Genomic DNA, 27,601 nt, shown 5'->3' with positions numbered 1-27,601 from the left:
TAGAATATTTAGGATACGAGTGTTTCTCTTAGTGATTTTTTTCACAGAATGAATAACAAATCCTGACAGAGCTTCGGAAATGCTTTTACATCTCAGGATATTGTTAAACACAACTGAACACACTATATACAATAATCAGAAGAGCACAGACAGTGGGTGTTGGTGAAGTTTAATTTTCATTCGTAAATTCCAATCATCTTATGCTCTCCTTGATTCTAAGAACTGGTTTTGAGCTGGCATGCCTTCTGTTGACCAAATGCATGGTTGTGTTTTCATGCACAGAAACTATATATATTGTTTTAAAATGGACACTGCTGTGTATAGAAGTTGTAAGGTGGCAGGTATTAAGTTCAGTCAATCTAAGAAACAGTGTTTTTACTGCTTTTATTTCCAACCATGCAATGATCACATGATTGGAACACAAGTCTGAGTCAATGAAAGTTCTTAAAAATATTCTTAGTATTATTAACTGTAACTGTTACTCAGAAAATAATTTCAACATGGACCATACATAATAAATCATACAAACAAGTCTAAGATCTTGATCATTTTCATAATTTATAGATACCAACTTTTATTCATCTAAACTACCTAGAGAGCATTAAAATAATGTCAGAACAGATAAAGAAAAGAATAATAATAATAATTTATTTTGGAGGTTACATGATGATTTTTCCCCTGGTTTCCTGTGCCTCAAGTTAACATTTTTATGAGATATTTGCTCCTACTGTTGTGGCAAAAGATGGTGCTGGAAGAACGATCCAAAGCCCAGGAAGGATTTAAAAAACGGAACATAATCTTTCCATAGACATATATTCAATGTTCATGCAGGGGGGGGGGGGGGTTCTTAGGAATAGCGTTGGTTTGGGCCACAGCGTCAACCTCATTTCAAATTCCCAGCTTACGTGAGGACAGGAGGACAGTAAAACATGCTGGAAATGCATGTAAAGCCACAGAGCAGTGAATCAGCGAAGGACAGCTGTGCTGGGGGGCCGACACATGCCCAGCCGGGGGCCAGTTCACTGCTCTGCGGGCCCCGGGGGGCTTGTGGCTTAACCTGGGTGTATTGGTTAGAGAAAGCCGAATCTATGGGACCGGGGTGGGTGGGGGAGGTGGATCAGCGTTCTTCATGCAGGCCAGAGTAACAGGAACGGCAGCCACTTGAGCACACGGGCCTGGGACGCCTCGCCCGGGCAGTCATGGGGTGATGAGGCCTTCCGGGGTGCTGATGGGATGTCCGTAACACCTGGCATGCACGGCCGACTCTGTCTACTCATTCTGACAACTAGAGCACCCTCTGCTTCACACTATCAGCCCCTGGCAGATGCAGAACATGTTCTTACTGATTAACCCCTCAATTGCTGCAAGGAGGAGGAAGGAAAGGAGACACACGGAATAGAGGCGGTTAAAGGACCGGGAAGCCAGCATGAGGCTAAACCGACACACAGGATCACTTTCACACAGGCTGTCCTCGAGCGTGTCGAGATGCGAGGGCCCTGGAACCCCCCCCCCCCCCCAGCAGAACTGGCGAGACCCCATCGTTCCCCACCGCTGTGTTTAGGTGCGGACTGCCTGAAGGTACAATCCGACACTCAGAGCTATTCCTGCTCCTATCAGTGGAGCCACACGTTTAACATTCAGTGCGAATGTAGAGAAGGTGGCAGGTATAATCAGAATGAATTAGCGAGCAAAGGCTAGAGAATTTACGCAGCTTTTCAGACTGATAGTATAATTATATAGTTACTTTGGGCAGTACCACACAGCCTATGTATATAATTATTTGAGAAGGAGGACAGCCATGTATTAATATACGCTTAAAGAGAGATCAGCTGAGAAATGAAGCAGATGATTAAGCTTTGAGGAGCAGGACTTTGCAGCCGTACCGGGCTTCCCTAAAGCATGGATCACCTCTGTGCGCTTTCAACAATGACAGCGAAAGTGCCACAAGCCATGGGATGGGCTCACGAGTACCTTCAGGAGTGTGACATACTGTGGCTCGCAGGATACAGAGCATGGCAAGGAGTTTATTGTGGTCACCTCCCTTTACAATCAAGAAGCGTATGCCTTCACTGATAACCGGAATGTGCGGCAATGAATTTTAATAAATATGATACATAAAAATTATTAGTGTTTTAATAGTTATTTTTCTGCTGGTAACTAGTGTATATATCTGGAACCAATCATTTCACAAAAGGCCTTTTTATCCAGTATGGAACCCCTGTTTCAGTAAATAAAGCCGTGCAATATTCTATTTTTTCTCCATATATTGTATTAATAATTGAATAACTTCAGTCTGTAGTGAGTAAGTCTGACGGAATTTTAAAAAAGCCAGTTTAACCCAATTTCTATGAGGAAAGGAGGAAACTCATTTTAGATTCTATTATCAGAGGAAAGTAAAGTGCATTAATGAGTCTTAGAAAGTCAGAGACACGCAGCAAGACCCCAAATAGACATAACAGAAAACCAGACACCAAGGTGCCTGATCTCTGTTTATGAAGAAGAATAATTTGTCTTGTTTTCAGAACAATTAATTATAATTACTGCATATATCGGCCATAAAAGGCTCTATATTTGTTTTCTGTTCATACCAGATATTGAGGAAATTTTTGGTCCAAAAGTTTACAATAACTAAGTAAGTGAATTTCCCCATGACAAATATACCTAGCTGATTCTCAAGCAGAAGAAACGAACCATGTAGAAGATGTTGAGAAGTTCAGTGTTTAGAGATGCCTGAGATCATGTGCTATTCACCTCAAACCAGTTTTGTGTGCATGTACTATGCTAGATATCAGAATAGAGGTCTGTGCGGTGAGGCTATGTGCAAGAGAATGAAATTCTGTAAATTATACAATCTGCAATACATTTTAGTAAAATTATACGTTTTTCAAACACTAATTTTAGTCAAATTTAATGAAACCATATAACAATATTAAAAATTCAAAGAACAATGAAGTTGAATTTTTTTCAGATTCTGGAAATGTGGTTTTTAAAGACCTGTGTTTTTAAAGACCAAATCCGGTCCTCAGGGACCCACAATCCCGATCCAGCTCCCGATAGGTCTGTAGTTCCCCAAGGACCAGACTGGGAAACACTGCTATAGACTAATAAATGTGTTCAGGATCTGATTTCACGTGTATGGAATAATACAGATTCCTCATGCTATGTAGTTTGCATTGCATTGCAGTTCGAGTTCTAGCTGACGAAAACTGGCACTACAGTCACATTATAAGTAAACACAGAATCAACAGCACATTTCTTGTTATAAAAACTGTGGTGCTTTACTGCTGAATGAATGCAAACCATTAAGTCAATTTCCTGACCTGGAGAGCTCTTCAATCTGAGTTCTTCATCCTGCATCTCAATCAGCACTTTAGCACGGCATTAAACAGAGAAATGAAAAGGAATCGGTGAGTATTCATATGGAATGCATATTTCATACGAAAAAAAGGGCTGAACAAAAATATATATGCAGAAGTATGTATTTTTGTACATACATCATGATCCATACAATGAATAAGGAATGATAGCTACATAACTAGAACAGAACTTAAATACTTAAATTAAATTAAATTAAAAGTTGAACAGAGATACTTGATGATGCTGATATTTCTGTTTTTAATGTTCCATACAAACTGTAGGAAGTAGCCCCCCCCCACCTCGTAAAAATATTTTAAAAGAAACCGACTGAAGAAAAGAAACAAGTTAAATGATTACATTTGAAGAAGAGAAATTCACCACGACCTGGGAAAAGGGGACATTGTTAAATTAATCATCCTATAAAAAATGGTGCAAAGAGAATATATTTTGAAATTCCTGGCCGTTAACTGTGCAGAGTCATGTGGCTGGTCTACACTGTATCACATGCAGAATATTTAATGTTTCAATTGTGGGGGGTCTCAGGAGCCTGTGTGACAGGAGGGAGTCAAAGGTTCAACTGGCGTGGCTGCCTGGTCTCCCACTGCCAGACACATTCACACACACACACACACACACACACACAGAAAGGGGAAGACTTTCAGTGGCCCAGACACTAAGAAATACTGCAGTAGGCGAGACAATAATTGTTGAATTGATAGTTAGTTAAAGCTGTTAAAGCAGGTTTAGTAAGTTAGTGTCGATAATGGAAGCTTTGGTTTGGGGGGGGGGCATTCAGTAGAGACGCAAACCCACACAGACTCGGCGCATGGCGATTGGCCTCGGCTACCTTCTGAGTTCTGCCGGGATCCGCTACCCTTGAGCTGGAAGGCCTGCCGGGCTCGGTTGCGGTCCGTGAAGCTCCAGCTCTTGGGCACCTTATCGGGACTGTCTTCGACGCTTTGGTCGGCGCTGGGGGAGCGGCGCACTCCCGGCCCCTGGGGGGAGCTCTTCCCTTTGCTGGCCGAACTTCGAGGACTGGAGAAGACCCTCTCCTTTAGGCTCACTTTCTGGCTGTAAGGAGGGAGGGGATGAGACAAACGGAACCAGGGACATGATCATCCCAGAACGTCGATTGGTGGCCTTGCATCAGAAAATCACGCAGAGTTGGAGGCCCTTGTTTTTCTACAAAGCAGTACATAGTACTTTTCATTTGTCTAGTATTAAAATTAAATTACAATTAAGAATAACTGAATATTTGAGTTTAAATTCAATTTAGTAATTTAGTAGAAATTTAAAATCTGTTATTTAGCAGAAAATTTAATTCCTCTATAACAAATTGTGTTTCCATAACAAAGTGACATCACTACTGGTGTGAAAACATAATAGTCTGCCTTACCTCCACAGTAAACTCAAAAGGGACTCTGTGCACTACACAGCAAACTCACAGCAAAGTCCGTTTTAACAAGAAACACGTTGAACATTCAACGACTCGGGGAAAAGTGAACAAAAAGAAGACAGGCATGGATCAAATAAGCCATTCAGTCAAAAAAAAAAAAGGCATCAACCATGATTTCATGAGGTCACCACGTCATGCACGTGCATCCGCCCAACAAAAAAGGCTCCAACGAGCCTCCCAGCTGCCCACGGCTTCCTGGCACTGATCTGCTCGCACGTAAATATGTGCCAATATACAGCACAGAAACCTAATGGTCCAGCCAAAAGCAGCTCAGTTCCGAGAGGCCAGGACCTGCTTTTCACTGGTTTCACACCAGCAGCTCCGCAGCTTGGCAGATGGACGAACTGGACTGGAAGGCAGAAGCATTAGCGGAAAATTTGCTGTATTTGGCAAAATGGCTCAAGGGCTCAGCTGAGATATAAATGATATTATAGCAAGCAAGAAATAATACAAAGAAAATATGCTGCAAATATATGTGGATGGTATTAGCAAGATGCACAGATGGATAAGCTACAATAGCAATGATTATACAGAGACATACATAAATACAATTATTATTGCTATTGTGTGGTTGTTATATTTTTTCTAATTTTGTGCTCGATATAATAATAGTAACTGTCTGATACAATACGTGATAATGTTATTAACAATAATAATAGTGTTTGCTGTATTAATAGCAGGAATGCTAGTTGCACAGCTGCCCTTCCATTCCAATTGAAAATGTTTATATACCTATTGCTCTTATTTCAGCTGGTGAAAATTCATACTGAAATCAGATCAGTCAGGGTTTGTCCCTGAACATTCATCAATCAGTTAAAAACGCAATGCTTCCCTTTAGCACAGATACAATAAAATTACTTATTTGTGAGCATTATATGGTTTCATTTTACTCTTTTGCTCAAAAACGTCTGACCGTGAAAGCCATCTGGTTTAAGATCAAACTGTAAATAATTAAGTGCTTAATCTCACGAGCAATCAAAATACTGATTACTTGCTGAAATATATTCATTAAAGACATCAATGCATGCATTTCAGCAAGTATCCCGAAGGTGGCGCCTTTCTCAAATCATACCGATCATTCGGTTCCACATCAATGGCATTTTCTTAAGAAAGCGGTCTGGAAATGCACGTATACAGTCTTACGTTTTTACCATATCGTCATCGTTAGTGAATTAACTGTGCACTTCACCGTAGACAACTGTGTTGCTGAATCTTGAGTCATTTGCAGCAGTCTTGTGATCAGCTAGAAAGGTGTTGCTTCTAACACATTATCCTGAATCTCTGATTTGAAGATGTTATAAAAAGATGAGGCGGGGCTGATGTTGCCATGAGAGACTAAAAAGCGATTCTGATAGTGATATACAGCGGGAACGGTGCTATCGATTAATCAGGAAGGTTTTAATGATACGGGCGGCTTGGAGCCGAGGAGTTTGTTGGAGTTTTTCATTAAACCACGCAGCGAATAAAAAGCATGCTGTCCATCATCCGGGTCAGCATGCAGGACATAGGCTGGGACGCATGTTGGTAAACCCATGCATGCTTCTCGGCACACGCTACCCTGTCCCTCCGGTCGGCTCCGACGCCCCGTGCAACGGAGATCACCGCATGCAAAGAGCTCGACCGCGGCGCATCGCAGCATGCCGGCCGCCGTTTGTCCTCTTCTCCACCGCCGTGCGACGTCCTTATCGACGGGAGAGAGCACATTTTCAAATGCATGTTGGGTTTCTGTTCCTTGTTTTCGCATGGGCATGATGCAGGCTCAGTGCGATATATGTATTTACCAAAAACAAAGCAGCAGAGACAATTAGTAGATCATAAAAATAATATGAAGTCACGGTGCTATGATAGGCCTAAATATAATGTTTGTGATTTTAAAATGCGGCAAATTTCATTTAAAGTGTGAGACATAGTGTTTTATATAGCTATGTAATAATAATAATAATAATAATAATATATTTAAATTATATTGCGCTTTTCAGGAACTCGTGCGTAATACGTGATTGTAAGTTTTCCCCTCTTTACATAAGAAAATACCGTATGTCCTGGAATAGTGGAGACAAGTGAGGACATTAAAAGCGATGACCATGAGTTAGTGAAGATTAATAAGCGTTGGGATCGCACCTGGTGGGGTCGTGCACCTCCGTTAAGTAGGTAAATCGTTCAAAGGAAGAGAACAAGGGAGAAAAAGGGGGGGTTTGAGGGGGCGGGGCAGACGCAAATGCCGTGCAGATGTTAATATTTGTGTGCCACAAAATTCCTGCAGTACCTATTTGTTCCTGGGCAGCAGCCACAAAGTTTCTCTGCACATGAATTCTCATTACTAGAAATAAGGAAGAAGAGGCATTAGTGTGAGACAGGTGGCGTCCCGTGCGCCGACTGAAACGGCGTCGCTGTAAAGAAGGCACCAGTGCTCTTACACGGCATGCCTTGCTATCGGAGATCCAAGGAGAGCCGCTGGTCTCTGCGAGCCTCACCACAAGGAACATAAACAGAACATGCCAGTGTGTGTCAGGAAGTCACACTCGCACCGTGACGTGGCCTCCTGGGTGTGATGATGTACCGGGCCGTGCCATTCCGTGCCAGGCTTCCTCCTCTCGAGCGTAAACGTTCTTTTGTACGCATGCCTCGGGCCCTGGCTTAGGAGGGTAATGTGGCAGAGAGCCCTGCCGGGCATCCACAGGGACGTGCCATCTCGCTGGCCGTTTAGCTGACTGCAGCAGCCTCCGCCAGTGGGCCCCGCAGCCCCGGAAATGAAATCACCGGGGTGCACATTCCACGTCGATCACTTCTGCTGTGAGATCGTGATCTTACGAGATTTATCTTGCAGAGCATATAGACAACTGAGCTGCTGGGGGCTTAGAGCAAGCGGGACAATGATAATAATTATTTCCCTCCAGCAAAAAAAGAAAAACAGGATGTCACCTGACCTTTTGATTATTTTGCAATGAGTGGTGTGGTCTGGATAAAGGAACCACATTCAGCTCTGCAATATAAGTCTGTTTCAAAGGATGTCTACACAAGACAAGCATTTCACAGGACATTACTGGTCCAGCACGTCACATGATGTGGCTACATGCTGTAATATGTAAACGGGGAACCATCCGCAAGGCTTGGGTGAGACTCCATGCTGTTTGCAGGTACGACATAATCTGTGCGTACACGGCAATCAGCTACACATAAAATAATAAAAAAGAAACATTCAGATTTATTTTCACACCAAATAGGTGCTGCTACGTATCAGAAGTGAGAACAAAGGAAGCCTTTTTGGCATGAGTTCAAGAGCAGGGCCGCCGAACTAGACCCAGCAACCTCCTGGTTACGATAACTGCACTGCTGCAGATCTAGCTCTGATTAGTACAGTAGCAACACCTTCTGTGGGGGGAGGGGGGGTGGGGGGGTGAAATCGAAAAATACCACAGTGAAACCGAAATGTAACCAAGACGACGTGGAAGGAGGAGAGCGAGCAAGCGGTGACGCGTTTCACCGACCTGGGAGAGGGGTCAGCCTGGGGCTCCTTTCTTTAAATGACACAAAGAAGGAAAAGCAGACGGTTTCAATTCCGACCGGGAAAGTCTCAGAAAGTCACTCACACAATGCGTGAAAACGGCCAATCAGAGAGAGCCGGGAGATTGCATTAAAGCGGGGGTCTTTCTTAACCCTGGGACCCCCCAGAGCCATGAGCACTAATCCGTGATTATACAAGTAACTACCTTACATTCATTTAGCAAATGCTTTGGTCCAAAGCAACACACGAGTGGGGATCAGAGAGCAGGGTTAAGGGCCTTGCTCAAGGCCCCCATGGTTACATAATTCTGGAAGCCAAGAGATTTGAACCAGTGGCCTTCTAATAATGATAATTGGCAAAGTCCTAAGCCACAGACTGGGGGGGGAAGGAGGGGGCTTTAATATTTCTTACAATGTTTCTGTGGGCTCCCTGTAACCGCTGTGCAGGGCCCCAGGTTGAGCATCCCTGCATTAAGGCAATAAAACACCCCAGGATTCGATAAAGAGAGGTTCAGCTTTAGATTCAGCTGCACAAAGACAGCAATCTGGTAACTAAGTAGGTCTGACCTGAAGGAAAGCCCAGACTTGCTCTTCAGATTGCGCAGAAGGTCCAGCTGATTCAGCGGAGGGATGAGCCTGGAAACAGATCAACACACAGCTCTTATGTGCATTTGCCACTGGATCATTCGTTTGTTTTTAACAAAGCCACCTTTCAGTTCTTTCAATAATGAGAAAAGACAGCAGATGGCAGAATCTCACAAGGAGTTAGCGCTGGAACGTCAGTTAGAGATGAAATGAAGATGTCTCTGCAAGCCACAGGGGCCTGCAAATTATGGGCCAGATTAAGCAGCACATCTGACTTCCAGGTATTAAATAATGCTGGTCAAATGTGTGAGTTTCCAGCACATTTGCAGAGTCAGAAACTTCCCTGAAATGATTTGTTTTCATTTTCCTCACTTATTGTTACGATAAATTCACGTTAAATCAATATTGCAATAAAAGTTATTGAAAAGTGTGATGTGTGCATTTCAGAGTGGGATGATAGGTCAGGCTGTGCTATGAAAGGATACATGGTTTCGATTTTACTACTAGGACAATACCATGTTGTCGTTATGGCTTATAACCGCAAACAGATGTCAAACAAAACAAACTCGGAAAGTTGACACGTATTGTAGGACGGACTGAGGGCACGGATGTCCCAGCGTGAGGTTAACTCAGGTGACAACACCTTCATTGGCCCTCTGCCATTTCACTGTTGATATAAAAGAGTTCTGTTTTCACTCCCTCACCCCCTGACAGACCAATCAACATTCAGCCTCGCGTCCTGATGCCTGTATTGTTCCCGTAGCCTGTCATCCATCTTTTGCTAACGCTGAATCAGCTGTCGTTTGTGTTCCTTACTCTCCCTCCAAATTTGTCAAACTCCACAAACTCCTAAAAATACCAACCATCCATCTCTGTGTCGCACGGATCTCTTACAAACGTCGGCCATAGCCTGGCTGTGAGGCTGGGGGGTTGGTATCAAGTAAACTTGAGAAACTGTCAACCACACCAGCAGTCAGACTTACAAAGCAGCGGCAATGATGTTTAACACTTAGCAGTTCCTCCAAACTGGCTTTCACTCCATATTTCTTGCAGATTTGTATGACAGCAGGAGCAGTTTGCATTCAAATTTCATTTAAAGCTAGCATGACTAATCACAATGGATATTATAATGCGCAGTACAAAATGAAACGTCCCTATATATAGTTCATGAGCAAGACTGAGATGTGCTTTCCAAAGTACTTAAGGTAACCGTGATTTCATATCAGCTTGAAGTCACACTTCCAGTTAAAGGCATCAAGCAGAGTTACAGCTAGACTTCCAGAACACTATAAATATTGACAAATGTATCTCATTTAATGGGGGTGGTCAACTGCCAGATATCCATCAGTGTTTCATTTTGGGAAATTTCCTGAGACAACCAGAACACTCAGCTCTCTGTGACGAACATACGGTCTGTCGCTTTAATGCAAGGTATCTGGGTTGTGACGTCCTTCAGACTTAACTGGTTAAATTCAAATAACCCTTTGAGTCATTGTGTAAGAATCACTTTACACCAACAGAGGGCTTTCGGAGACAGCTAAAAGAGCATGTTGTCTGTGTAAACAAGAACAAACTGAAGTTTGCATTGACCATGACGTCCTCACAAGAAAGAGTGTCGTTTATATATTCTATATCTTGTTCTTGTGGTGATGTCACTGTTAGAATAAGTTGCTGCTTACAGTGCAATCTGGAATTATCGCCTTAGAATCTAATTAGCTTAACAAGCTATAACAACATCTTCTTTCTCGTGACCTAATTATGATTTGCCAAATTTCTTCTGGAAAATGTGCGGGGAATATAAAATCAGCCTCAGGTGAAGTCTCTCAGGAGAGAATGACTGGAGATGCAGCGTTGAACAATGGTGCTGCAGGGATTGTAATTTTCCTAAAAGCACTGTAACAGGTCAGAGAGACCATTAGTTTCCTCAGCGTTATTTAATTGTGTTTGTCGCTGTGATCTGAAACAGGGGTCAGTTCGCAGTGTGAAGCAAGGAGAACTTGATAACAAGTCAGAATTTAGAACTTAGGGCAACATTCCAAACACATGCATCACCATGGAAACCATTTTGATATGTCAATATGGAACGGGGAAGGGGCGGATCTTTCATTCCATGGAATGAAGGTCACTTGATTTACTTTATAAAGATTACATACTTGTCCAATCGCTTGTATACCACCACAGTCTAAAGAACTTGAAAGAAATACTAATCAGAAAATAGCTTCCTCCCTCATTTATAATACATAGAACGTGAGTAATTCTACACCTGGCCCCCTATAAGTGCAAGAGATGCCGGAAAGCGAAAGATGACCTCCCCCCCCCCGACCATCTGAAAAAATATCGGATCATATGAACTAGTCGTTATTTCCGTTTCCCAACAGGAGAACTTGTCGTCTGACTGCAGAGGCCGAGGGAGCGTGTCAAAGGCAGAGCGGGGTCCGGTTCCACTCCAGGGAACCCGGAGGCATACCTGTACATGGGGATGGCGACGCAGCGCTCGTAGAATTCCCAGGTGGACAGCAGGTCCGTCCGAGCCAAGTTGGTAGCGTAAAAACGCCAAGCGGCCTGGTTTTCGAGAGCAAACGAAACCATGAATCACAGAGCACTTCCGCAGCAATCGGCATCCCGAGAGACGGTCGAGCGGAGCCCGGCGTTCTCTCTCAGAACAGGCATGTCAGCAAGCATCTGGCCACTCCGTCTGCTGCTGAGGGCCTGACGCAGCCCCCCCAGCCCGGCTCGGAGAAGCACGCCGAGGCTGCCTGCCAGACAGACACCTTCTTCCTCTTTACACCTTTGAGCACAGACAGCTACAACCGGCAAGCTTTTAATAAATGATCAACATTTGTAGCCGTACTCAGCACAATGACAGAAAAGTTTAATCTTATCTAGTCTAATTTAAAAGGTAATTGTTTTCCTTATACCCACGGTTTGATTTAAAACAAGCCCAGATATTTCAGTTGAATATAATCTTGACCCCATTTACACTGTCTTCACAAGGAGCGATATAAGAAGCTTTCACAAACGTACAATGGAGGAGACAATGGCATATTGGGGGGACACAGCTTAATAATTTAAATACAAATGCAGGGGCACAGGAACCAGGGGAACGGGAGGGACATGTACCCCCAGTATTTGATTTGGCTTCATTCGTCTGACTCCCCTGCCTTTAGTGTTTGTCTAATAGGCAGTGGTGCCCTAATGGTTAGAGATGTGCACTTTTGATGTGCAATTGAAAGGTTGCTGGCTCGAAATCCCAGACCAGCAAGGTCTGCCCAAGCACTACTCCCTGGCTGCTGAATTAGCTGCTCTCTGCTGAGTCACATATGGGACAGATTAGGGTGATTCCAAGGGCCCCTGAGTGACAGGGGCTCTAAAAAATCGGGAATATGACTGGACTGGGGGGCCCAATGTAATGCTTTTATGCGGCACCTCAACATGCAGAGGACACATTCTTATCAACAATGACAATTTTTCACTTCCAAAAACTCCTGGATATGCTTCTGGAAGGAAAGCGTTATGCCGACATCGCTCGCCATTATGGGTTGAATGAATCGACGGTATGCTACATCAAGAAGGATGAAAAGAATATAAGAGCCACTGCATAATTTTCCTTTAGTCAAACAGGAAAGAGGCTGGCATGTCCTCAGAATAAATCCATCGTTAAAATGGAATCACATTATCACGTACTGTATATACATTACATATTATTATTATTATTATGTTACTCATATCCTTAGCCCGACATCCACATATATGTGTTGTTTTAATAAGTTTACATGTGTTTAAAGCGTGTGTGTCTGTGTGTGTGTATGTGTGTGTGTGGGGGGGGGTGGGGGTATATTTTAAGGCTTAAACTATAAAAATATATGTTTTATATGGTCTTTCTATATACCGGATTTTCACCTTTCGCTGATGGGTCTGGAACGTATCTTCCGCGATAGGCGGGGGATCACTGTATATAAATTATTATTATTAAGCTGTGTATCAAACTCTCTCCTACAACCCTGTATAAAGGTCTGTTTACAGGGGGGGTGAGTGAATCTAAATTGCGGAGTACACGTCCTCCCCGCTTCCCCCTGGTTGTGCAGAGATCTTCCAGGCAAACCAGGAAACTTCAGCTTGCCAGTACAGTCCATTAACCGCTACGGAACATGCCGGACCAGGTCTGTGCGAGCAGGAGGGTGCTAATTGACCAGAGTATGAACCGCTGGGCGCCTCTGACGCACCAGCTGCCAGCGCTCGAAGACGCTCTCCACAGCAGCTCAGCGTGGACTGTGGCGTGACAAATGACAGACAGGCGCTGGCCGCGAGATCGCGTCCGGGATACACGGACTCCGTCGACGCCTCTTGGCAGACGCTGGGGAGCGCGGCAGACTGCCAAGTGCAAAACACAACCAGACACGTCTAAATTAAACCGAACGATCTCTAAATTAATTATATCAGAATCTTTGAACGACTCACAGATCATTCATGAAACAATTTTTTTTCTTTAAACACGCTGTGCTGTGACATCTTCAGGGGCTAATAACATAAAAATAAAACTGATGAAAATGAAGGGTAATAACCCATGAGTGCAGCCTGCTGAGAGGGTGCCTCTGATACCTACGCTTATATGACCGCGACTGAGTTTGCCTTCTCAATCACCGCTTTGGGTCTGAGTGGCAAATAGGATACGAACTCAAACAGCTGGGCTCAGGCAGCCAATCAGAGGAGGGCTGGAGTCAGGTGATGGATGAAGAGGGAAAAGCCCGTTAGCTGCACCAAGCAGATACCGTCTCGTGGTCAATCTCAGTGTAGATTTCATTTGGGGATTTTAACATGCTTTGATATCTTTAAAGGGGCAGCACCAAATCAAAATTCCCTTTGCTCTAAAAGAAGATGCCTTTGAGTTCTCTTCTGTGTAAAATGCACCCAGCTTCTGTCTGCCTTCCTACTGCCCCACGACTGACTTCAGCCCATGTGATTCTCCCATTTGTTTAGCACTTTCATATCTTAACGATCACTTTCCTGCAAGTGCAATGCAATGCAATTTTATTTATATAGCGCATTATCACAACATTACATTGTCTCAATGCGCTTTACATTTCTGCCACGTAAGGACCCCCCAGTGAGTAAGCCAAAGGCAATTCAAGTCCGCGTCTTACCTGTATAAGTCCGGCTGCGGGGTTCCGCCGCTTTTCAAAGTGTTTTTGCCTGTGCTGTTCCTGAACCTTCAAGGCAAAGCCTGAGCCCAGGATACCCTTTTGAGAAAAAGACAGCTGTCATGTTTCTCTTCCATTCTGCGATACATCACAGATCCATTACTTTTTCACATATTTAGCAGATGAGGCGTAAAACCGAGGTCCTGACTCACTGAGGTAATAAAAGATCGCTGGGCCTATTTAGAAAGGGCAGGGGTGGTACCCCATTGCCCTGGCTAAAATTGCCCACTGTGGCCCTATCAAAACCTGCCTCCTAATCATCCCCTTATATCAAACTGGTAAATTCTCTCCTGCCCCTTCACCACCTTAGCTACTGTGTGGTGAGCGTACTGGCGCAGAACGGCTGCTGTCGCATCATCCAGGTGGGGGCTACACAGTGGGGGTGGTTGAAGTGGCTCCCCATTGGTTCTATAAAGGGACACACATCTTGTGTGAAACTAGGGTCAGGCAGCCGTGGCAGATTAGGGAAGCTTGTTCAAGGGCTTCATAGTGAAGTCACTCTGCTGACCCTGGGATTTGAACCAGTGACCTTCTGATCACAGGAACACATCTTATTCATAGACTAAACATTTTCTTGTGTGATTATTCTTCTATAATATGATTTTCTAGGGTGTACTCCGACAGTAAGACTGTATTATATAAGCACAATGGATGGATGCATGCATGCATGCATATTGCATATCTTTAGATTTTCCCCTCAACTTACTGCTGGAAGAGCAAAGAAAGACACTCCGATCAAGGTAAAGGTGGCAGCAAGCAATCGCCCATTCCACGTTATAGGGTACTTATCACCATAGCCGATAGTAGTCAGAGTAATCTAAAACAGGAAAAAATGCTTTCAGTAAAGTACCATTTACATTAAAAAAACAGCAGAGTACTCAGTACTCAGTACTCGGAGGCAACATTTCTAGTGTGTTTACAGATGGCAACAAAGCCAGACGGATGCCGGTTATTTCGTCAGCAGCTCTAAATGCAGACTTACAAGCCCCCACCACAGGGCATCTGCATACGTCTCAAACTCCTTGTTTTCCTCCTTCTCGGCCAAGTAAACAAGGAAGGAAGCCAGGATGAGGCAGAGAAAGCCGATGTACCAGGCAGTGATCAGTTCCTGTGTGGATAAGAAAACGAAATTTATCAGCAAACAGCAGACAGGCGTGAGACGGTACATTAGAGGCAGCGACACTCAGGGCTAAATCTGCACACATTTTGTCACACAAAAAAGGTGGGAAAACTCCAGAATAAAAATATGAGATCTTTCTAATGCCTTCCCAGTTACTTGATGTTTTAATAATATTTTTAATCTGCATTCTACTGTACTTCAAAGGGACATTAAAAAAGGTGTTTTCTATTCGCTAGATTGAGGGAAAACACTATGCAAGTGATTATTTTAAAGGTTAAATAAAGAAACACAAAACCTGTGTGGCAACAGCAGGCTTACCGAAACAGAGCCTGCATTTACTCACACCGTTAGAGAAGAGGCCGATTCCGATTTCTACAAATAGAAAGTGTTGACATTTCGGACCCTGACCGACAACACCGCCAATTACTCCTGCATGATAATAATATCGTAGATACTGAGCATAACACCATTAATCTAACAAGAGCCTTGTCCAGCTCAGCAAAAATTTACTTCCTCCCCGAGAAAAGTACCGAATTTGGGATATTCAACTCCTCTGGGTTTCTGGTGTCACTACCCGCTCCCATTTCCAGCTCTGACGGCCATCTGGTCCTACGCTGTCTGCACAATTCTGGCACTGGCAGAGGATCTCTCCTGCATAATATTAACGAGGGTGCCGCTGGCCTCGTTTTTCTATCCAGAGTGCTGAGATCTTCAGAAGCCGTTTCTGTCGCTCTCTTAAATGTCGAGGTATAATCAGAATATCCAGCTGTACCTTCTTTCAGTCGGTTTAAACAATTTTATGGCCCAGTGTGAAGTAGATCGGTACTGTGCAAAGGGATGGAGACCACTGTCTGGCACAGCTAAAGTCGACACCTCACGCATTACAAAAAGCTTCCAGCACTTACAATGCTAACTACATTAAACAGGTCTGATTGAAGTTTTTGATACATTTGATGTATCTAAGTGACATGAATCATTACCTAATTATTAAGAAAATAACCAAACAAATTAAATTAGCCAAATCAATTCGGCAATGCTAATGATTTCACTGTCTTGGCAGTTACTAGGTAGACGCATATTGTTAGCATACAGGATACATCATTGATGTAGGACAGGAAATAATGAGAATATAGGGTGATATACTGTAGGATGATGGGACGATGATGATATATGATATAGTGCAGGTATAAGGGGTCCAGCAGGATCTCAGAATAAATCCACTCTCATATATACTGAATACAAAATCTTTCACAAGGTCTGCATGCATCTTACGATACGTATACAGTACGCCATTGATTGGATAGTCAGTCAAAGCCGCATTTTTGCAGAATAATTCCTACAGCTGAGTGCCAGGGTATCCCTTACAACTGATATACACCCGGACTTCGGGGTGTATATCAGACGGATCAGTCAGATCGAAAGAAACACTGCAGCCTCACTGTAATCCGGCTACTAGAGAAACAGAGCCTCAGGAGGTCTTTAAAAAAAAATCAGGAAAACGGATGCTCATGTCTTCTTAGACCATAAAGGGTCACATAAAGAGTGCTGTGAACAGGAAGGCATACATTAAAATGAGGCAGCTACCTGAAGGAAGCCATACTGCAGAAACCAGTCTGTACGCTGCATTTATAGCAAACAGCAGTGCATATTATACATATTCTCCAGCGGCCACGAGAACAATATCATATGTCTTTGGTTTTTTGGTTGTAAACTTCAATCAATGCAGCTGAAACTGAACACCACTCCAGATCCATCAACTCTAAAAGAGCCGGAGGTAACCCTCTGCGGACCTGGGGTGGGGCTCTTCCCAGTGAAAGACCTGCCTTGGTCTTGTCTTTCCCAGCTGGACCGTATCCTTCGGTTACCATAGTATCCCAGTCTGCTACAGGAAAGTGATGCTCTCTACAGCCCACTAGTTATCAAATCGTGATTACATCACTGATAGCACGGCCTACAGCAAATCGTGATTATTTTTTTTGGACCAACGTCATGGATCTGGAGGACATCGTGACAGAAATCAGTGTCATCAATCAGGATCCAAGCAGGTTGTTTAATCCAAAAAGGAGTCAATTCTATAAAGTACAAGACCGATAATCAATAAGAGACAATGAGAGGCTCACAACACTGTGGAAGAGTGAAATTTCTGCCCCTTGATATATTTTAAGCATCACAGACATCTTGATTGTCCTCTTCTTGTTTGCGGCCATCCTACCACCGCTGCAGTAATCGCAGAAGGGGATTTAAAGAATGGTGCAGGGCTCTCAAGTGCATGGTGATGCAGTCACGGGAGTCCGCTGTGCAGGATGAATGCGACACTTCAGCCGCAAGGCGGGCATGGGTCACATGGCCAGGGCTGTCACATGGTAGCATGTGTGGATAATGGGCCGTAAATGTTCTGCAGACGGTCCGTTAGACAGGGCCATAGCAATTAAAGGCATAGAGTTTCCGGCTCGGCTGTTTTACCTTTGAGCGGGACAGGGACCAATAAAACAGGCAGCAGCATAAATGTAAAGATGACATCAGCTAGCGGTAAAATTAGCACAGGCGCCACGTGGCGTTAGCGAGGTAGATACGGGGTGTCGGAGATACTCTCCCCGGCCCCGTTCCCCGGTCCCGCCGGATATCACCTTGCTGTGTGCGTAGATAACCGATCCCAGCAGCTTCCATGTACCACCACGGCGGTCCATCCGGATCATCCGTAAAATCTGCAGAAATCTCAAGCTGCGGATGGCTGAGGTGGCGAAGACGTTCCCCTGGGTTCCCGCTGCCAGCACCGAGACGGAGGCGATCAGCACCATGATGTCTACAGGGACACAGTCCAGAAAAGTACTGTAACAAACGCTTAGGTTAGCTACTTAACAATCCTAACACTGATGCTAATAAATAAACTTAGCCATCCAAACATCCGTCTATCTGTTTTATAGAGCTGCTTATCCAGTGCAGGATATTGGCAAGTCAATGGCCCATTTCATGAAGGACAGGCTGCCAGACAGGGAACACGCTGGACACATGTACGGACAAACACATTCAGAACATTCTAGAAACACCGGTCCACCTGAACAGCACATCTTTGGAGGAAGGTGCAAATCTGAGACACACAGAGCTAAGGGAAGAATCGAACCCACAACCTCGGATCTCTGAGGTCTTTTGTATAGTGATTATGAAATTATGCCGTTGAAACAAAATGGAAAATGAGCCGAAACTTTAGTGTCTTAAAATATAACTTTGCTGGCCCAAATTGAACCATACTGCTTGAACAACTTCCAACATGTGTCAGGATGACCTGGTTGTTCACCCAGCTGACCACAGACCCAGAGTCCCTCACCGATGACACAGAAGGGCTTGCGGGCGAATTTGAGCCGTCCTCTCCATCCTCGGTAGCGGCAGCAGCAGCCGGCTGCCCAGATCCTCACAAAGTACTCCACTCCGAACACCACGATGGTCACGATTTCCTGCACGTGCACGGCGCAGAGAGGGACAGCTCATAGGTCTGGGTGCTTCACACGCCGTTGTCCGTATTACAGCGCGTGGCCTCCAAAGGCATGCCAGGCGTTATTTATCACTCTAGCACTTCATGGGATATCAAACTATAAATACAATGAAAAAACACACCTCTCCCTATTAATTAGAAGAGCAGCCATGTATTCAGTATCACAATTCTTGTCGTTCGCCCATTTCAGCTAGCCATAATACAGACGCTTCCCGGTTACCATGGTTCATGTCATGTTATTTCGACTTTACGATGGGTAAATGTTTTTCACTTTCAGTACATCCATCCATCCATTTTCTGAAACCGCTTGTACTATTCAGGGTCATGGGGGGTCTGGAGCCCATCCCAGAGGCTACGGGCACAAGGCAGGGAACAACCCAGGATGGGGCGCCAACCCATCACAACTTTCAGTATATTATTCAATAAATTACATGAGATATTCAACAATTTATTATAAAATAGGCTTTGTGTTAATGATTTTGCCCAACTGTAGGCTAATGTAAGTGTTCTACGCATCTTTAAGGTAGGCTAGGCTAGGCTATGATGTTTGTTATGATATGTTCATCAGAACATAACCCCACCATAACCAGGGGAGAGACGGTAATTGCATGGCAGTGACAGAGTTTGTAAGTGACACTTTTACCCAAAAAACTTTAACTTTTAATACTCCTTAAACGTAATAAATCTGAGTATTCCTGCTGCACATACATACCAAGATGTACAGGGCATCTTCTGCACTTTTCTCATACTCCTTTATTGTAGAGAACACAGAGAGAACAAGGCAGGAAAATACCAGGAGGAAACTGGAAGAAAGGAAAACAAAGTGAAAAATATGAAATTAGCTCTGGACACTGCATTTACATTAGAAGGCTTGCAATTTGAAGTGGTTGCAACAAAAGCTAATTGCAAGTCTCAAATAGAAAACCAACTATCCCCAAAGACGCCTTTGAATGTATCGCCATAATGTGAGAGGGGAGTAGGCTGGCCTCCAATCCTCTGGAGAGGGAGAGTCAGCTGACCACATTTATTCATATTGATTGGTTCTACTTTCTCTTGTTCTCTGCAATATGAACAGTGCTTGTATTTCATGCAAGACCCAGAAGCCCAGGAAGATCCCAGTCTCCGTTTACGATATCAGTCTGGTGTGTAAAATTTTACTTCTATCAATTCCTTTCCTGGATTTTCCATTCTGCTGACCAGCAGTTGGAAAAATATCACTAGCTGATGACAAGTGAAGATTCATTACCATCCAGAGAACTTCAGAGAGAGTTTTTTAATTTGTCTACATGCAAACTCCTGGACAGAGTTTGTTCATTTCCCGTGAAAACTTTGGCAGTCAAACTGCCATAAATGCACTCCATAAATGCACTCCATAAATGTACTTCAATTAAAGTGGCGCATAGCATACCATACGGCATTCGGAGAAGTCAACTGAAACTTCATTTATTTCTTCGTTGGGGCAGGGGGTGTAAATAACCACAGCTTCCTCTGCAGAAGCGAGCTCTCTTATTAAACGCAGAAGCCCCACCCGGATCTGCCGACTTCCCGGTAATTAATGTCATCTCCAGAGGCCCACCCCCCACCGTGAGTAAGCATTTCGGCAGCCCCATACCCAGTACATATTTCTTGATTATTTCGTAGGTTGGATTATAATCAGGGGGGGCTCTAGACCTCTTTGAGGGGGCTTTACCCCTCCCCGTTACATATATACTAATGCACTACTGACTTTGAAATAGTTACATTGGTTTAAGTGTGTGCTCATTCATTTTCATTGAAAACAGACCCCCTAGTAAAAGCCTACCCCCCCTTTCAAAAACCTCTAGTGATACTCCTGATTATAATTACCCTCCCAACTTTTCTAACAAATTAATTAATGCACAGACTGGAGGAGTCTTCTTCCATTATACAAGAAAACACTATATATGCAGAGTCCGTATTAACATAAACACATGGAGATGTAGATTATATTCAAGGGTGACCAACATGTGATGATGATCATCTCTTTCTTTTTCGTCATAATTACAGTTAATGGTAAGATTTCAGTGATTATTTACATCACCTGCACATATAGTTTCCGTTCATTGTATGCAGTGCAGTGTGAAAATTCAGAAAGATTTATAATAGTGTTACCAGTTCCCTGGTGATGATGTACAGTCTTCTCTCATCTTTATTACATTATCATCTGAAGCCTCACAAATATGCTCTCTGTGAGCTGAACAGCATACGACTCCAGCAATCACTGGTCTTTCAAATCATGACATATTCCACAACACATTTATTTTGTGCTAAATACAGTTAGTCACTGCGTTGAAAAAGCCTTTAGCTAGTAACCTTAGACTCGTAATGACGGACTATAGTGCACGATGCGTTATTTACAGTTTCTGGTGCTTCGAGCCTTAATTAGACGTTTTGTCACAGTTGACAGTTTGGGGCCAAACTACAGAGAGACGGAGAGACCCGACTTGGGAAGACATCACCAAGGCGAGGTGGAGATCTCCTGCAGGACCCTGCAGCTCAGAGAAGCGCCTCACGCGACGCCCATGATTACATCTACCACGGCATCAACATCCCACTACAGTCGCACAGAAGCAGCCACTACCCCCAAGGGAGGAGCTGCGGTGAGGGACACACAGGGGAGCAGGTGCAGGAGTGGAGGGAGTGGAGCTGGAATACCAGACGTGCAGACGGAGGGACCACACCTACGCTGCCCCCACAGGAATAACACCCTGCACCACTTTCAGGAGCAAAGACCAGAAAAAGAGACACCGATGCTACTCTGACTATGGATGCAATGGGCTGCTATGTCAATTTTGGCAAAAAATTTAGGGTTAATGAAAGCAAAGCTTCATTTGCTACTTGCACACGAACACTGGAATGCTTCTTTTCACACATTCCATCCTGCTCTCTTTTGAGACACACATACATACAGGTGAGAGTAACACTTGGGGTCTGAGCACGGGGTCAGCTGTTTATCTGCCACACCTGGAGAATTTCGGTGGTTAAGGGGCTTGATCAAAGGCCCAAAAGAGATGTGACTATTCTACCAAGGACAGAATTTGTACTAGCAGCCTTCCAGCCACAGGCTGAGAAGCTTAATGCGTTGAGCCACACGCCAAGCATTTCAGAGCGTCTGTAAACTCCATCCACTCACAGGTGGTCCCTTCTTTAAGCTCCACAAGTATTTTTTCATCACGATTCCTCACAAGTTTCCTGGGTGAAGCTCAACTGCCCGTCGGCAGTGACTAACACTGTTGAAAACAGTGTTTTATAACATACTGCAAAATCTGACGAAAAATGACCCTGTCAGCATAACAGTCAAGGCCCTTCAATGGCCAAAGCCATTAAGTCATGATTCATTCACATAGTGAGCGAGGAAGGAGCCGAACACAGTCACACAAATGCACAGCCTACTCTGAGTTACAGCTGGGACAATGGCCCAATTTAACCGGCTGGAGAAATCTATCATCCTTCACAAAGTCTCATTAGCAAGAAGTACATCAAGAGAAGGACCCGGCCAATGCTGCATCTCGCCAATTAAGCCCAGCAGGAGCTCAGAATTGTCCAGCAGAACACGCATGTGGCCTACTTTACAATGTGAGTATGTACCACATTGATGTCATCTTTGGCTATGAAGTACCAGGATTACTTACAACGGCACATTAACATGAAACTAAAGGTCTTAAATCAGAACACAGAAGTGAGAGGGAGAGTACATGGAATGGCGATCAAGGAAAAAACAACAATAAATCAAACAAATCAGAAAAAATCTACAAAAAAATAACGAGCATATAAAATATATAGTTCTGGTTCACTGAAGAGCTCTCTCCATACCCATAAATTTTATTAGACCACAATATTAAATTTATAGCTATTGAAAGTTATTGTAAAATGTATCAACAGTAACTCTTCCCACAATACACTACTACGAATTGCATGTTTCATCGATAATTCGTTAAATTTATTGCACGTCATCATCTATACTAAGAAATAAGGTAATAGGATTGGGGTTATGGTTGTTGTTTAATCTAATGGACAAACACTGATGCCTAATCCCTTCACAAAGGGCACGTGAGATTATAAATCAAGATTAATAAAACAAATCAAGATTATAATTCTCTTGGCCTTTGCTTTTAATGACAGCTTTCATGGGTCTCTGGAAATATTAATTTGCCACACTCTTATATTTACTTAATAAAATTCTAAAACATTAATGATGGAAATCCTAGAACATGAATTGAAGAGTTAGAATTTCTGGTATAAACAGCAAGGGGTAAAAGATTCAATGAGGTAGAATTCATGGAGCCAGAAACATGGATAAATGACTCAAGGAGTTAGCATTCATGAAGCCTGCAGCTGGGATAGCAGATTCAAGGGCTTGGCGTTCATAGTTCAGCTGTGCATTCGTGTTGTAACACATAGCGGGGCACTATGAGCTACTGTATCCATGGGGGGCATTTTCAATGGCTAGAGAGAAAAGTCCTCACTACTTCCTGGTTCAGTGAACATGCAACAAAAACACAATGACTAAATAGGGAAGCTTCTTCCACTCCATGCCAGCACAGCGTTTGAAAGTGAAACATGTAAAGAGTGCATCGCATGCTGATATCGCACTTCTGTAATAGGTGCCAATAAACTGAGCCAATGAAATCCCAGTTTCTGATTCATGATCAGAGGGTTCAACTGGGATGGAAAACTGAAGATTCAAAGCCTGCTGAAGATCAACAGACCATCGCTTTTCGCATGGGTCTGGATTTCAGGCACAATATAAACCCTGAACCAAAGTAGCGGGAATGTTGGGGCGCACTTGCACACACACACACTCACAAACACACACTCGCACGTGTAAACACACACGCAGCTAGCTAAATTAACACCTACAGTTTCACCTACAGCTGTCCCGCTATTGTCATGCAGTTGCTGTGCCACACGGTCCCCAAGCTACATGGTCACCAGGTCACAGGACAGTCCTGAGGAGACCTGCACTCCAACAAACACCATTAAAATGATTTATGAGTTTCTCTAAATATATATGTGCCGTTGCTGACATTACCTGGAATTTTACACATTCAGCACAAACATGCGAGCTATTAATTTTTAAATCCACACTCTTTACATCCGTCCCGATTCATCACAAAACCAGCAAATTAGCAAACAATGAATCAATAATTCATGAGGTGACCATTCTGCTAAAGAGAAATGCATTTGTGGGGAATTAGTCTGAAACTCAGGCCGCAGCAGTTAAGGTGTCAAAATCCTTTTGCACACACATGCCTGCTGGTGACGCACTGGGTATTCACCAGCACATTCTACAAAAACATGCAGGCATCCATATACAATGAGACACACAACTAAATGCAAAAACCGTATGGCCAAAAGTATGTGGACACCCCTATTAATTTGAAGTACTGGCTAATTAAGCCACACCCATTTCTGACACAGTGCATCAAAAGCCGAATGGGTGTTACTATAGTTACATGCTATCGGCACAGTTATAGTACATCACCTTTCCATCAAGTCAGTTCACCACATTTCTGCCCTGCTACAGCAGCCCTGGTCAACCGCAAGTGAAGTGACTGTGAAGGTCAGAACGTCTGGGAGCGAGTCCAAGTTATCATCAAACAAGCTCACAGAGAGGGACCTGATCTCCAAACATCAATACTCAACCCGAACGGCAGTAAATCCCACCAGCATTGTTCCAACATCTGATGGAAGGCCTTCCCAGATGAATAAAGACTATTATACCAAAATAGGACATCCAACTTCATATTAAAACCCTTGGTTTGTTGCTTTTGCCCATATAATGTAAATAAAATACACTCACTACATACAGAGACACAAACACACACAGGTTTGTAATTATATCTTTTTGGGGACTCTCCATTCATTTCTATGGGAAAAACTAAACAGGACGACCTTAACCCCTAAACAGGACGACCTTAACCCCTACCCAGCTCTAACCTTAACCACAAGTAACCAAACAAAATATGACTTTTGGTATTTTCAGTTTTTTAATGGCATTCACAGATCTTTGTGGGGACCTGAAAAATGGTCCCCACAACGTCAAAATAACAGGTTTTTATTACATTGTGGGGGACATTTGGTCCCCACAATGTATTAAAAACACAATACACACACACTCACCCAAACCCAGATACACAAACACTCAGATAAACATGGCAATCAATATACAGACACCCAAAAAGTCCACAAACACATTCACAACCACATACATGAAACACACAAGTGTTCACATCCACATTCTGACCTGCAGACACACCCACATCCAGAAAAACATACCCAGGCAGTGCTCACACCATTAGACACATGTTTTTACTTCTTCAATCCCTCAGGAGACTTTCTGTTTACACAGAGCAGTCAAAATGTGCCCATTTCACTGAATGCAGGCATATTGACAACGCACTGTGATAGAAATTCCGAAGAAGTCGATTTGTTTAAAAGTCGGACAGCACTTTATTACCGCAAAGCTTTGGGGGAACAGACACTCAGCAGTCTTTCATGCGTCCCGTGATCTGCTCCCCGAACAACAAGTTCATACATCTTTTATAGCCAAAAACCTGACAGTTTACAGACAGTTTGGGGAGGAGTCAGATATCTGCAGAGATCAGTTACTTCTGTTAAACTTGATCCAATATCAGGTAAAGGCAGGGTTGACCTTTTCACGATCGCTCTTGTGATTACGTCACCTTGCTCAAACAAGTTCATCTCACTTCCCCATACGTTCCTTAGTTCTCTTTCACGAAATCTTGACCCCCAATATAGACACTTCACTTATAAATGTTTACTGCAGCAGCCTTACTTCTTGAACCAGGTCTGGATCTTGACCTTTTGCGAAGCAAGCTTTTATGCTAAAATATGTTAGTTCCCTTTATCTAAAAGAAAGGTTTATTATATGCTCAGTGCGTTAAATGTATCAAATTATAAATCAATCATTACATCATCATATACAGTATGAATCAACAGTTATAAGTTTCATCATTAATTGCTGATTGAATCTGCATTGGATTTGCATAATCATGGATTTTTCTAACCCAGCACATCACACCCCCCCTGTGGAAGCCAGCAGTCAGACTGGCACCAGTCACGTTGGGAACGACACGATCGATTTGTACTCATTAATAAACCAGCCAAGGGTTTACACACCACCTAGTCTCAGACCAAAATCCCTTAATGCCTACTCAGTTTGTACCGGAAACCACTGTGGGAAGAACAGATCACAATCCAGTAGGGACTGAAATTCATGATCGTGGATGATTTAGATTTTTGGTGTTTTTTTTTTTACCTTTAGGGGATTAAAATCTAATAAAGTTCAAACAATGAAACATATTCTGTACAGAAGTCAATGTTTCAGTCATGGAAAAAGGTTTAAGGACCATAAAAAATGTGTCCTGGGCATTTTCTTATTCCAGTTATAGATTCTGCCACATATGTGAATTGTGTGCTGCAGTTGAAAACTGTGAGGATTTTATATATTTTTTTGTAACACTGACATAGAAATACCTCATAAAAACTGAATGGATGAGTGGGTGATGGATGGATGGATGGATGGGAAGCCATGTTTTATTGATGCAAGACATAAAAGAAATAGAAGAAAAGAGAGGATCCAATCATGTTTCAGGCACTAGTTTCAAGCATCCAGTACAGGGAGCTGGAAGGGAGCAAAAACATGGACTGTCTGACAGGGAACTGGGAGGGAGCAAAAACATGGACTGTCTGACAGGGAGCTGGAAGGGAGCAAAAACATGGACTGGGTGACAGGGAGCTGGGAGGGAGCAAAAACATGGACTGGGTGACAGGGAGCTGGAAGGGAGCAAAAACATGGACTGGGTGACAGGGAGCTGGGAGGGAGCAAAAACATGAGCCATCTGAATGTCCCACCTAAACTCTACATCCAAAAAGTGCTACCCACCAGGCCACCCAGAAATGAGAGGTGCTCAAATTCGAGGTCTGAAGCCCATCGCTGGTGTTACAAATGGCCGTAGCACAGGCACATCAGCCGTGCATCTGGATAGTCGGGACTCGTTCTGGCTTTCGTTCTGCTGTTGTCAGCGATTCCATCCTGCCACAATTGACAGAGCCATCCTGGCACAGACAGTTACCCCGAGGGCAGGTGCAGATGATGATAATAGAGAGCTTTCCTCGTGTTTCCTGGAAGTAATAAAATGTCTATCCAATTTTGCGAATACAGTGACATGGATCATCTCTGAATGACAACTACGCTGCCATACCTTCTTCCTGTAATTACGCCTTCTGTTTGTCATATGGTGCAATTTAATGACAACCGACATCCAGATTTTCCCCCATAGAGTGCTTGGGTCCCGTATACTATAAATCCTTCAGCCTGTTGTTACCGGAAGCTTTTGGGAAGGGAACACCACACGCCCACAGAGAAGTGCCACATCAGAAGGCCGCGTCAAAGGCCTGAGATCACGGAATTTGTTTAAGGTCAGGCGGCTGCATCCAGAATGCCTGATTGGCCCCTTAATAGGCGCTACTCACAATAAGGAAGATCCTAGACCCTCATACCAATTAGTTGTGTCCCCTATTCTTCTTCTTCTGTTATAAATAATCACTCCTGGGAAATTCAAACTGTCTGACAATTTGCTTACGTTTAAGCTTTCTGTCCCTGGAATGAAAGCAAAGCCCAGGGAAGGAGGTAGTTGAGCAGAATCCACAGCAAACAGCTTCATTAGACAGCAGCCCAATATGCAGGGTGCTGATAACATTTTCCTGGCTGCGGGACGCTAATGAATTTGAAGCCAGAAGTGCCACTTTCAAAACTATCGTCAATTTTGAAGGAAACCAGGGGCATAGTAACCAGGGGGGAAATGTACCCCTTAATATTTAATCATTTAATTTGGCTTTCTTCATGC

The 27,601-nt window shown here is 43.6% G+C and overlaps 1 protein-coding gene across 11 annotated transcripts in view; it reads right to left on the bottom strand.

The window, feature by feature from the left end:
- The window catches only part of LOC111855832 (potassium voltage-gated channel subfamily KQT member 2-like), a 40,428-nt gene that overhangs the window by 8,316 nt on the left and 4,511 nt on the right, over positions 1–27,601 (bottom strand). For 2 of the 11 annotated variants that reach the window (XM_023835277.2, XM_023835284.2), the window contains exons 2-14: positions 19,423–19,513; positions 18,546–18,672; positions 17,848–18,023; positions 15,083–15,208; positions 14,807–14,917; positions 14,044–14,139; positions 11,370–11,464; positions 8,885–8,953; positions 8,302–8,331; positions 7,080–7,133; positions 4,205–4,428; positions 3,321–3,368; positions 1,344–1,361 (exon numbers count right to left, since the gene is read on the bottom strand). In XM_023835277.2, the coding sequence (XP_023691045.1) occupies positions 1,344–1,361; positions 3,321–3,368; positions 4,205–4,428; positions 7,080–7,133; positions 8,302–8,331; positions 8,885–8,953; positions 11,370–11,464; positions 14,044–14,139; positions 14,807–14,917; positions 15,083–15,208; positions 17,848–18,023; positions 18,546–18,672; positions 19,423–19,513 (1,265 nt within the window). The remainder of the gene's footprint in view (positions 1–1,343; positions 1,362–3,320; positions 3,369–4,204; positions 4,429–7,079; positions 7,134–8,301; positions 8,332–8,884; positions 8,954–11,369; positions 11,465–14,043; positions 14,140–14,806; positions 14,918–15,082; positions 15,209–17,847; positions 18,024–18,545; positions 18,673–19,422; positions 19,514–27,601) is intronic. The other 9 variants (XM_023835281.2, XM_023835286.2, XM_023835285.2 and 6 more) reach the window with 7 other exon arrangements.

Source organism: Paramormyrops kingsleyae, chromosome 6 (genome assembly GCF_048594095.1).
Source record: "Paramormyrops kingsleyae isolate MSU_618 chromosome 6, PKINGS_0.4, whole genome shotgun sequence".
Classification (NCBI taxonomy): Eukaryota; Metazoa; Chordata; class Actinopteri; order Osteoglossiformes; family Mormyridae; genus Paramormyrops; species Paramormyrops kingsleyae.
The sequence above is the reverse complement of the archived record's forward strand: the minus strand, read 5'-3'. Positions and strand labels throughout refer to the sequence as shown.